Source organism: Sus scrofa, chromosome 13 (genome assembly GCF_000003025.6).
Source record: "Sus scrofa isolate TJ Tabasco breed Duroc chromosome 13, Sscrofa11.1, whole genome shotgun sequence".
In the NCBI taxonomy this organism is placed as follows: Eukaryota; Metazoa; Chordata; class Mammalia; order Artiodactyla; family Suidae; genus Sus; species Sus scrofa.
The window spans coordinates 140,494,248-140,507,128 of record NC_010455.5 but is presented as its reverse complement, the minus strand read 5'-3'; the positions used below and the strand labels follow the sequence as shown (position 1 = coordinate 140,507,128).

The following is a 12,881-nucleotide window of genomic DNA, read 5'->3' as shown; positions in this document are numbered from 1 at the left end:
TCTTTAAGATATGTATATGTTTTGTCATTTACTTGAAGACTGCAGGAGATTCGCCTGGAAGTTCTAAAAGAGCTGCTGAAGAAGCGTGATGAAAATCAAAATGAAGTGAACATGGCACGCTTGAATGCCCAGTGGTCTAAACTACAGAAAGTAAAGGAGGCAAAGTTGGCACAGATTCAGCACACACATGTATCAGGTGATGGTGCAGTACCAACCTGACAGAGTGGATAAGGTGGCTTTGCTTTGGAAATTTGACCGGACTCAAGTTAACTGTGGTATAATTCTTTTTTGGTCCTAGTGTTAAAAATAGGTAAGGGATGGGAGATGGGTTCTCAAAAGTTCAAGAGTGGAGGAGAATTCCTCACTAGGAAAATGAAGTAATGATTTCCTAATAGGTAGTCAAGTTGTTGATATTATGGTGTGTGTGTGTGTTGGTGGGTAGGTAGGGTAGGTGTTGGGCTTTCTGTATTCGTGGACTGAGGCCCTGGATAGGGAGCTGTTTTACAAACTTTGTTTCCCATTATTTCCCACTGAAAGAAACATTCAGACATCTTTTTTCCTACTTGTCCCCTCCCATGAAATTTTAATACTGCAGATTATATTGTGTATCTATTTATGTACTTTATCTATACTTTATACATAAAAAGAGGAGTCAGTGGAGGATTAAGAATGACTAAATAGGAGTTCCCATTGTGGCGCAGTGGGAACGAATCTGACTAGGAACCATGAGGATGCAGGTTTGATCCCTGGCCTTGCTAAGTGGGTTAAGGATCCAGCGTTGTCATGAGCTGTGGTGTAGGTCGCAGACATGGCTTGGAACCTGCGTTGCTGTGGCTGTGGTACAGGCTGGCAGCTGTAGCTCTGATTCATCCCCTAGCCTGGGGATTGCCATATGTCACAGGAGCAGCCCTAAAAAGTAAAAAAAAAAAAAAAGTATTATATCAATTGTATATATAAATTAGCAATTTATATACATAATAATAGAAATGTTATCACATTGAAATAGTCAAAGTTATTTTCCTAGCAAAAGTAAAACCATTACAAAAAATTAATTCCTTAAAAATTATTTTTAGTGAACTTTTAACTTTTTCTTGATGTGAGGAAATAATTTTTTACTCTCTGCTAAGTATGCATTTAGATATTGTCAACATTTTTTTCTTTTCAATAGTTGACATAACTAGTAATGGGTTGATTGATTTTTTTTTTTTTTTTAACTCCTCCTATCCCTTTCTCTTGCCCTCTGGGATCACCTCCAAAATAAACTACCTGGACACATGCCTTTGTCTCAGGTTCTGCCTTTGGGGAAACCCAGGCTAACACACAGCTCAAATGTCACTTCCTCTGAGGAGACCTTCAAGACCTCCCCACCCTCAGATAAGTCAGCTCTCTCTATCTGCTGTCACTGTTATGCAGGCCCCTGAGGTTTTGTGTGTGTGTGAGAAAATAACTTTTCACCTAACTAGCTACTAGGAATTCATTTAGATATTATCTACATTTTTTTCTTTTCCATACTTGATATACCAATAATGGGTTGACTAATTTTTATAGATAACTAATAAAATATAAACTATTTTAATTTTATTATGAAATCCCAAGTTACACCCAGAAGCACTGAGGATCAAACATAAATAAATGTCCTGAAGACAGCAGTGGCAGATGCAGCCACCTCTTTCAATAGGACTTTGAAATCTCACAATATGGTTTTACACCCATTGAGAGTGCATGTTATAAAACTTTCAGCAGAGGCTGGCTCTGTGATGGGATTCTACCGTGCATAGCTGAGCCTTCTAGACAATTCTGAAATCCATAAGCTCAGATATTTTTTGGTTTATTCTGGTGTTAGCCAAGATGGATGGGATTTGTAAGAAGCTGTGGTCTTCCCTCACTTTTAGTTATTCTCCTAGGCCAGAATAATACCCTTGGTCTCCATTGCACCTGTCATTTTCAGTTACTTTGAGTCCTACTCATTTAACAAATTTTTATTTACTATCGCTCTGGCCCAGAGCTTGGAACACAGTTTTAAAAGATTTTTGATGAGTACCAATTGCAGACACTGATTCAGCATCTGTTGTCTGTCATGCCCACCTGGCACATGACAGTCAGGGCCACACAGATGACAGAACTGTGTTTCAGTGTTATATTCTAGCTACAGTGAATGATTGTGATGACATTTGTTCAGTTGAGTAGGTTCCCTGGGAATAAATCTACAACCTGGTTATTAATCTGCATTGGATTATTCAGAACAATATTTTGGAGATAGTCATGGATTTATGTTTTATTTTAGCAATCAGAAAACTTATGGGAAAGGGAAAGAATATAGAAGGGAAGTTGGAGAGAAGAAATATCATCAAGGATTATTCTGATTATGCATCACAGGTCTATGGACCTCTATCTCGCCTTGGTCGTTTCCCAGACAACAACTCAGAGGACTTTGTAGTAAAAAACCACTATCTCAATACCTACGAAGGTAAGCAATTCATGTAATTACAAGTCTAGCATTAGAGGGTTATCATAGAAATATAAATTAAATACATAAAATACAGTCATTTAGATTAAAAGCTAATCAAAAATAAAATATTTCCAAGAAGTAGCAATTGCATGTTTAATATTGTTAATAATAAGAGTTCAGAGGAGTTCCCACTTTGGCACAGTGGATTAGTGATCAGACTTGTCTCTGTGGGGGTGCGGGCTCAATCCCTGGCCCAGTGCAGTGGGTTAAGGATCCAACATTGCTGCAGCTGCAGCATAGGCTGGCAGCTCTGGCTGGAATTGGATCCCTGGCCCAGGAACTTCCATATGTCATTGAGGTGACTGAAAACAAACAAACAAAAATAGGAGTTTATAGAAAACCAATAAAACCTGCTAAAACTTAAATAAATGAGTACACATGCAACAATTTATCAAGAAATAAAATCAATAAGCTATCAAACATATAAACATATTCAATGTAACTAATAATCAAAGTTATCTAGAAACAAAATAGAAAGCCTTTTATACCAGGTTTATTAAGCAACAAGAAATATATAATGAAATCAGCCCTTTATGAAGAAATGCCAGAAAACTAGGTGGCAAGGGGATGGATGACTAGGGAAGAAATTCATGGAGAGAGACACCTGTTATAAAATCCAAGAGAGGTTTGTTTGTTTTGCTTTGTTTTTTAGGGTCACACCTGTGACATATGTACATTCCCAGGCTAGGGGTTGAATTGGAGCTACAGCAACCACAGCCGCTTCTGCAACCGCTTCTGCAACCTACACCACACCTCATGGCAACGCCAGATCCTTAACCCACTGAATGGAGCAAGGGGTCAAACCTGCATCCTCATGGATACTAGTCGGGCTTGTTACTGCTGAGCCACAACAGGAACTTCCAAGAGAGTTTTGTTTAAATTATTTAAATTTCATTTGGCAGGTTGATGCATCGCATGGCCAAGATCACGAGGTAATGGTTCCACCATTGAGCTTGTACCTCTGGTTGACTGTCTCCAGAGCAGAATATGATAACCTAGTATACATCCACTTTAGAATGGTGGTACACTGTATCATATGACCATTTACTTTCTGTCCATTATTGTGGAATGTATTGCTTTTTGTAAGGCAATGTTTTCATTTCATTTTATTTTATTTTTGTCTTTTTGCCATTTATTGGGCCGCTCTGGCGGCATATGCAAGTTCCCAGGCTAGGGGTCGAATCAGAGCTGTAGACGCCAGCCTACACCAGAGCCGCAGCAACACCAGATCCGAGCCGTGTCTGCAACCCACACCACCGCTCGCGGCAACGCCGGATCCTTAACCTACTGAGCAAGGCCAGGGATGGAACCCACAACATCATGGTTCCTAGTCGGACTCGCTAACCACTGCGCCACGACGGGAACTCCCAATGTTTTCATTTTATTTTATTTTATTTTATTTTTTTTGTCTTTTGTTGTTGTTGCTATTTCTTGGGCCGCTCCCGTGGCATATGGAGGTTCCCAGGCTAGGGGTTGAATCGGAGCTGTAGCCACCGGCCTACGTCAGAGCCACAGCAACGTGGGATCCGAGCCGCATCTGCAACCTACACCACAGCTCACGGCAACGCCGGATCATTAACCCACTGAGCAAGGGCAGGGACCGAACCCGCAACCTCATGGTTCCTAGTCGGATTCGTTAACCACTGCGCCACGACGGGAACTCCAATGTTTTCATTTTAGAATGCAGTTCTCATTTTATAATCTAAGTCACCAAGTATATGAGATAATTATGTAGAAATTTCCTTTACATTTCAGGGACAATTCAATTATATGAACTACACCGTATCAGTAATTCTAAATGAAACCACATGGCAAACAGCCACTAAAATTAATGGTATGCTTTCAAATGCTATATTTAAGCACTGGATACTAAACATGTACTTCTTTCCCATAGGATTAGTTGAACTTGAGTCATGTCTCCCAGAATTTGTGACACAACCCCGAATCAGAGCTCCAAAACCAAAAGTCACTACCACCAAAGCTGGTTTTCTAAAGAGGGCTGCAAGGAGGGACCATGAATTGGCAGAGGTTCATAAGGTATACTTATTATCTGGAAGACAAAATGCTTCTAAGTGGGACTTTGCAGAAAAATACTCTAGTCCAAAAATTACACTTTGTCTTTGGGAAGCATAAACATAAGCCTGTGTTCCTTCTCCTCTCTATTACTTTTCTCATCTGACAATTTTCTTGTGCTATGCTGAACCAATGTTTTTCCCTCTTCATTTCAAACTGTAGGGAAACCTCCTGGAGATTATTCTTTCCATTTGCAGAGTCATGCTTCTTTCTAAAAGTGGTCTTTGAATCTATACAATAAAATTTGAGACAACATTGAGGTGTAGCAAGTTTCTGTGCATGTATGTTTGTTCAGTTAATTTTAGTAATGGTATAAAGATCATGGGAGCCTGTATTCAAGATAAAAATTAGGCCCTTGGAAGTTCCCATCATGGCTCAGCAAAAACAAATCTGCCTACCATTCATGAGGATGCAGGTTCGATCCCTGGCCTTGCTCAGTTAAGGATCTGGCGTTGCTGTGAGCTGTGGTGTAGGTTGCAGGCTCGGATCCCACATTGCTGTGTCTGTGGTATAGGCTGGCAGCTACAGCTCCAATTTGACCCCTAGCCTGGGAACCTCCATATGCTGCTAGTACAGTGCTAAAAAGCAAAAAAAAAAAAAAAAGAATCAGGACCCTGATGGAGCTCCCTGATAGCACAGTAGGTTAAGGATCTAGCGTTGTCACTGCTATGGTAGGAGTTCAATCCCTGGCCCAGGACTTCCATATGCTGTGGGTGTGGCCAAAAAGAAAAAAAATTAAGGGCCTTAACAGTAATTAACATATATCTATGTTATATTTCTGCCTAAAGAACATGCTTTACCATTTATTGCAGGGTGGCTCTGCTAGAAATGAAATACTTAAGTTTTTATTTGTCTCAGGAAGCTTTTACCTTTTTTTCTTATTTTTTAATTTTTTTTCCCTGCTGTACAGCATGGGGATCAAGTTACTCTTACATGTATAGATTTTTTTCCCACCCTTTATTCTGTTGCAATATGAGTATCTAGACATAGTTCTCAATGTTACTCAGCAGGATCTCCTTGTAAATCCATTCCAAGTTGTATCTGATAACCCCAAGCTCCTGATCCCTCCCACTCCCTCCCTCTCCTGTCGGGCAGCCACAAGTCTATTCTCCAAGTCCATGATTTTCTTTTCTGAGGAGATGTTCATTTGTGCTGGATATTAGATTCCAGTTATAAGTGCTATCATATGGTATTTGTCTTTGTCTTTCTGACTCATTTCACTCAGTATGAGAGTCTCTAGTTCCATCCATGTTGCTGCAAATGGCATTATGTCATTCTTTTTTATGGCTGAGTAGTATTCCATTGTGTATATATACCACATCTTCCGAATCCAATCATCTGTCGATGGACATTTGGGTTGTTTCCATATCCTGGCTATTGTGAATAGTGCTGCAATGAACATGCGGGTGCACGTGTCTCTTTTAAGTAGAGTTTTGTCCGGATAGATGCCCAAGAGTGGGATTGCGGGGTCATGTGGAAGTTCTATGTATAGATTTCTAAGGTATCTCCAACCTTTTTTTTTTTTGAGATATAATTCATGTACCATAAACTTAACCCTTCCAAAATATACAATTCAGTTGTCTTTAGTATACTCATTAGAGTGTTCAGTCATCATCACGATCTAATTCCTGAACATTTTCATCATCCCCAAAAGAAATCCCATACCCATTAGTAGTCACTCCCACTTAACCTCTTCCCTCTCCCACCTGGCAGCCACTAATTTACTTTCTTTTTGTCTTTTTTTGTTTGTTTTTTGTTTGTTTGTTTGTTTTTAGGGCTGTGGCCCATGGCATATGGAAGTTCCCAGGCTAGAGTTCCAATCAGAGCTACAGCTTCCAGCCTACACCACAGCCACAGCAACGCCAGACCCAAGTCTCATCTGCAACCTACACCACAGCTCACAGCAACACTGGATTCTTAACCCACTGAGCGAGGCCAGGGTTCAAACCTGCAACCTCAGGGTTCATTAACCACTGAGCCACTGCGGGAACTCCAAATTTACTTTCTTTTGATAGCTTTACCTGTTCTGCGTATTTCATATCAATGGAATCATACAACATATTTTTTGGCTTATTTCATTTAGCATAATGTTTTCAAAGTTCATCCATGTTTGAACACTGCCTGCTTTTTAAGGTTTGTGTAATACTCCATTTTGTGGATATAGCACATTTTGTTTATCTGTGCATCAGTTGATGGAAATTTGAGTTGTTTCTACCTTTTGTCTCTTTTTGTATAAATAATGCTGATATACACATTCATGTAAACATTTTTGTATGGACATATTTTCCAGTTCTCTTGGGTCTATACCTAGGAGTAATTTCTTTGTCACATGGTAACTCTATATTATACTTTTTGAAGAATTGCCAGCCTATTAAAAATGACTGTACTAGGAGTTCTCTCATGGTGCAGTGGGTTAAGGATCTGGTGTTACTGCAGCAGCTTGGGTCATGCCGTGGCACAGGGTCCATCCCTGGCTTGGGAACTGCCATATGCCACAGGCATGGCCAATAAATGGCTGCCCTGTTTTACACTCCCAGCAGCAATGTATGAATGAGGGTTCCAATTTTCCACATCCTTTCCATCTTGTTATTTTCCATCTTTTTTATTATAGCCACACTGGTGTGTATGAGCTCGTATATCACTGTGGTTTTAATTTACATTTGTCTAATTGATGAGCACCTTTTCCTGTGCCTATTGGTTATTTACCTACATTTTTAGAGAAATGAGTATTCAGATACTTTGCTTATTTTTAAATTGGGTTTCCTTTTATTTTTAAATGCAAACATTATTTTTAAGGTATTATTTAATTATAAGAATTCTGCGTGTATTCTGGAGACTAGACCCTTATCAGATATAAGATTTGCAAAAATTTCTCCCATTCTGTAGGATGACTTTTTAATTATTTTGACAGTATTCTTTGAAACACAAAGTTTTTAATTTTGATCTCTTCATTTTTGAATAATGATTTTACTAGATATAGAATTCTAGGTTGGTGATTTTTTCCTTTCAGCTCTTCAAAGATTTCATTTCACTCTATTCTTGCATGACTAGAAGTCCACTGTAATTCTTCTTGTTCCTCAGTAGTTAAGTATGTTTTTCCTCTAGCTTCTTTCAAGTTTTTCTCTTTAATTTTGCTTTTCTTTAATTTAAATATATATGCCTAGGGGTTTTTTTTTTCTTTTTAAGATGTATATCTTGCTTGGTGTTCTCTAAGCTTTCTGGATCTATTGTTTGGTATTTGTCATCAATTTTGGAAAATTTTCAGCGATTATTACTTTAAATATTTCTTCTATTGCATTCTCCCTTTTTTCCCCCATCTGGTATTCTAGTTACACATTTTACATTATTTAATATTGTCTCACAATTTTTGGATGTTTTATTCTGTTTCTGTTTTTTTTCTCTCTATCTTTACATTTTAATTTTGGAAATTTTTGTTGATCTGTCTTCAGTTTCCTTGATTTTTTTTCCCTTGGCTGTGTCAAGTCTCCTGGTGAACCCAATGAAGGCATACATACTTCATTACTTTTATTATATTCTGATTTCTAGCCTTTTCTTTTTTGGCTGCACCTACAACTTGTGGAACTTTCCAGGCCAAAGATTGAACTTGCACTACAGCAGTGAGCCTGAGCCACAGCAGTGACGATGCCAGATCCTTAAACTGCTAGGCCACCAAGGAACTCCCTTTTTTGATTCCTTTTAAGTTCCTTTCTTTGTTTATATTACTCATCTGTTCTTGCATGCTGTCTACTTTTTCTATTAGTGCCCATAACCCATCAGTCCTTTCTTCTATTTAGGAAAAGAATGGATGAAATTCAGTTGCCTAACTTGTTTAAGTTTGTCTTTTGAGCATATTAAAATGTGTTGTGTAATAAGACCATTTCCCTAGTATTCCTTATTCATTCATATTCTCTTTTCCTCTCTGAGTTTTACTTTCAAACCAGTTATGAGATTGAGATGGATAATTTCAAATATTTTTGTTTCTTGGTTTTATAATGCCTTTCATTAGAATTCTTGACCACACATTTTTCTTTTAATTGTGCAGTTCAGAATTTGATCTACTGGAAGTTCCCCCTGAGATGATTCCAGCCACAGCTGCAACCTACACTGCAGCTGTGGCAACACTGGATTCTTTAACCCACTGTGCTGGGCCAGGGATTGAACCTGTGACCTAGTGCTGCAGAGATGTCACTGCTCCTGTTACATCACAGCAGGAACTCCTGTTGAGATGATTATGTGAATTTTGGCTTTCTTTTTGTTAATGTATCACATTAATTTTTGAGTACTGAACCATTCTCGCATCCCAGGAATAAATCCCCCTTGATCATGGTGTATGATCCTTTATAAATGTTGTTGGATTTTGGTTTGCTAATATTTTGTTGGCAGTTCATTCATCATTGTCATTATTTTGTTGACAATTCAATTCATTCATCTCATATTGTCATGAATTGTCATTTTTTTGTTGACAATTCAATTCATTCATCTCATATTCATCTGAGATATTGGCCTTTTATTTTCTTTTTTGTAGTATTTTTGATTTTGGTGTCAGGGTATAGGTGGCCTCATAGAATGAATTTGGGAATGTTCCATCTTTTATTTTGGGGAAAAGTGCAAGAAGGATCTTATTAGCACCTTTATATTTTGGTAGAATTTCCTTGTGAATCCATCTAGTTCTGGACTTTGTTAGAATTTTTTTATTATAATAAATTCAAGTTCACTACTAGTGATCTGTCCTTTTAGATTGTTTTTTTTCTTCCTGTTGCTGTATTGAAAATTTATATGTTTCTAGAAATGCATCCATTTCTCCTACTTTGTCCAGTTTGTGCACATCTAACTATTCACAGTATTTTATTTTGTGTGTGTCTCTGTGATATTGGTCATTTCCCTGCTTGCATTTCTTGTTTTGTTTATATGAGTCCTCTCTCTTCTCTTCCTGGTAAGCCTGTCTAAAGACTTGTCAATTTTGTTTTTTTCAAAAAGCCAGCCCTTGATTTCATTGATCTTTTCTATTGTTTATTTTGTCTCTATTTTATTTATTCCCTTCCTTTTTTTTTTTTTTGTCTTTTTTAGGGTTGCACCCACAGCATATGGAGGTCCCCAGGCTAGAGGTCGAATCAGAGCTGTAGCTGCTGGCCTATGCCACAGCCACAGCAACTTGGGATCTGAGCCATGTCTGTGACCTACACCACAGCTCATGGCAATGCCAGATCCTTAACCCACTGAGCAAGGCTAGGAATTGAACCTGTGTTCTCATGGATACTAGCCAGATTCATTTCCGCTGAGCCACATCAGGAACTCCTATTTATTTCCTTTCTGATCTTTATTATTTCCTTCCTTCTGCTGACATGGGGCTTTGTTATTCTTTTTCTAATTTCTTTAGATGGAGGGTTAGGTTGTTTATTAGAGATTTTTTTCTTGTTTCTTGAAGTAAGCCAGTATCACTATACATTTTGTCTTAGGATTTCTTTTGCTATATCCTATCAATTTTGAAAAGTTGTGTTGCCATTTTCATTTGTCTCTAGGTATTTTCCATTTTCCTCTTTGATTTCTTCATTGACCTATTTGATTTTTAGTAGCATGTTGTTTTAGTCTCCATGTATTTGTGCTCTTCTCCCTTTTTTTTTTTCGGTATAATTGTTTTTTAGTTTCATACTGTTGTGGTTTTTAAAAATGCTTAATATAATATCTATTCTCTTAATTTTGTTGAGACTTGTTTTGTGGCTTAGCATGGAGATCATTCCATTTGCACTTGAAAAGAAAGTGTATTTTGCTGTTTTTGGGTGGATGTCCTATAGATATATATTAAGTCCAACTAGTCTATTGTATCATTTAAGACCATTAATGCCTTACTGATTTTCTGTGTGGATGATCTCTCCATAGATATAAGCAGGGTGTTAAATAAGTCCTCTACTATTGTTATATTACTGTTAATTTCTCCCTTTATGTCTGTAAATATTTGATTTATATATTTAGGTACTTCTTTATTGGGTGCATATATGTTAATGGGTATAATGTTCTCTTCTTGTATTGATCACTTTATCATTATATAAACCCCTTCTTTTGTTATAGACTTTGTTTTATCGTCTTTTTTTTTTTTTGTCTTTTTTTTTTTTTTTTTTTGTCTTTTTAGCACCACATCCATAGCATATGGAGGTCCCCAGGCTAGGGATCAGATTGGAGCTGTAGCCGCCAGCCTACAGCAGAGCAACTCGGGATACAAGCTGTGTCTGCAACCTACACCACAGCTCATGGCAACACCATATCCTTAACCATTTGAGCAAGGCCATTGATCCAACAACCCACATCCTCATGGATTCTAGTCAGGTTCGTTAACTGCTGAGCCACAATGGAAACTCCTGACTTTATTTTATGTTGAAGTTTTATTGAAGTACAGTTGATTTTTCAGTGTAACAATTTCAGCTGTACAGCAAAGTGATTCAGTTCCACATATACATATATACATTCTCTTTCAGATTCTTTTCCCATATAGACCAACACAGACTATTGGGTAGTTCCCTGTGCAATACAGCAGGTATGTTAGTTAGCAATTACATATATCACAGTGTGCATATGCCAGTCCCAAACCTCCAGTCCATCCTTCTCCCTCACCTGTCCCTTTTGGTAATCATAAGTTTGTTTTTGAAGTCTATGAGTCTTTTTCTATTCTACAAATAAGTTCATTTATATCCTTTTTGTAGATGCCGCATATAAGTGATATCACATGATATTTGTCTTTCTCTTACTGACTTCACTTAGGATGATAATTTCTAGATCCATCCATGTTGCTGCAAATGGCATTATTTCATTTTTTTTATGGTTGGATCTTACTCCATTTTGTCTATGTACCACATCTTTTTACATTCTTCTGTCAATGGATGTTCACTTTGCTTCTATTCTTAGCTATTGTAAATAGTGCTGAAATGAACATTGGGGTGCGTATATCTTTTTGAGTTATGGTTTTCTCTGAGTAAATGCCCAGGAATGGGATTGCTGGATCATGTTAGTTCTATTTTCTGTTTTTGAGGAATCTCCATACAGTTTTCTGTAGCGAAAATTTACCTTCCCACCAACGGTGTAGGAAGATTCCATTTTCTCCACACCTAATCCAGCATTTGTTGTTAGTAAACTTTTTGATGATGGTCATGATGGCTGGTATAAAGTGGTACCTTATAGTAGTTTTGATTTGCATTTCTCTAATAATTAGTGATATTGAGCATCTTTTTTTTTTTTTTTTTTTTTTTTTTTTTTTTGGCCAGCTCTATGTCTTCTTTAGGGAAATGTCTATTTAGATCTGCACATTTTTTGATTGAGTTGTTTGATTTTGATATTAGGTTAAATGAGTTGTTTGTATATTTTAGAGATTACTCTTTTGTCAGTAACTTCATTTGCAAAGATTTTCTCTCATTCTGAGTTATCTTTTCATTTTTCTTATGGATTCCTTTGCTGTGCAAAAATATTTAATTTTAATTAAGTCCCATTGGTTTAATTTTATTGGCATTACTCTAGGAGGTCTATCTGGGAAGATAATGCTGCAGTTTTTGTGAGAGAGTGTTTAGCCTGTGTTTTCCTCTAAGAGTTTTATAGTATCCAATCTTATATTTAAATATTTAATCCATTTTGAGTTTATTTTTGTTTATGACATTAGAGAATGTTCTGATTTCATTCTTTTACATGTTGCTGTCCACTTTTCCAAGCACCACTAATTGAAGAGGCTTTCTTTTCTCCATTGTATATTCTTGCTTACTTTGTCAAAGGTTAATTGACAATAGGTTTGTGGGTTTATTTCTGGGCTTTCTATCCTGTTCCTTTGGTCTATATTTCTCTTTTTGTGACAGCTCTGTACAGTTTTAATATCTGTAGCTTTGTACTATAGTTTGAAGTCAGGGAGCAGGATTCTTCTAGCTCCATTTTTCATTCTTGGGATTGCTTTGGCTCTTTGGGGTCTTTGTGTTTCCATACAAATTTAAATTTTTTGTGTTCTAATTCTGTGGAAAATGCCATTGGTAATTTGATAGGATTGCTTTGCATCTGTAGATTGCCTTGGGCAGTATGGTCATTTTATTTTATTTTTATTTATTTATTTAGGGCTACACCCCTGGCATATGGAGGTTCCTGGGCTAGGGGTTGAAGTGGAGCTGTAGCTGCTGGCCTACACCACAGCCACAGCAATGATGGATCTTTAACCCACTGAGTGAGGCCAGTGATTGAACCTGCAACCTTGTGGTTGCTAGTTGGGTTCATTAACCACTGAGCCATGATGAGAACTCCAGAATGGTTATTTTAATGATATTGATTCTTCCAA

General features: G+C 37.5%; 1 protein-coding gene across 5 annotated transcripts in view; it reads left to right on the top strand.

Moving 5' to 3' along the window:
• Positions 1–12,881, top strand: part of MAATS1 (MYCBP associated and testis expressed 1) — a 129,881-nt gene that overhangs the window by 59,848 nt on the left and 57,152 nt on the right. For all 5 annotated transcript variants that reach the window (XM_021070322.1, XM_013982409.2, XM_003132654.4 and 2 more), the window contains 3 exons: positions 39–196; positions 2,285–2,467; positions 4,404–4,546. In XM_021070322.1, the coding sequence (XP_020925981.1) occupies positions 39–196; positions 2,285–2,467; positions 4,404–4,546 (484 nt within the window). The remainder of the gene's footprint in view (positions 1–38; positions 197–2,284; positions 2,468–4,403; positions 4,547–12,881) is intronic.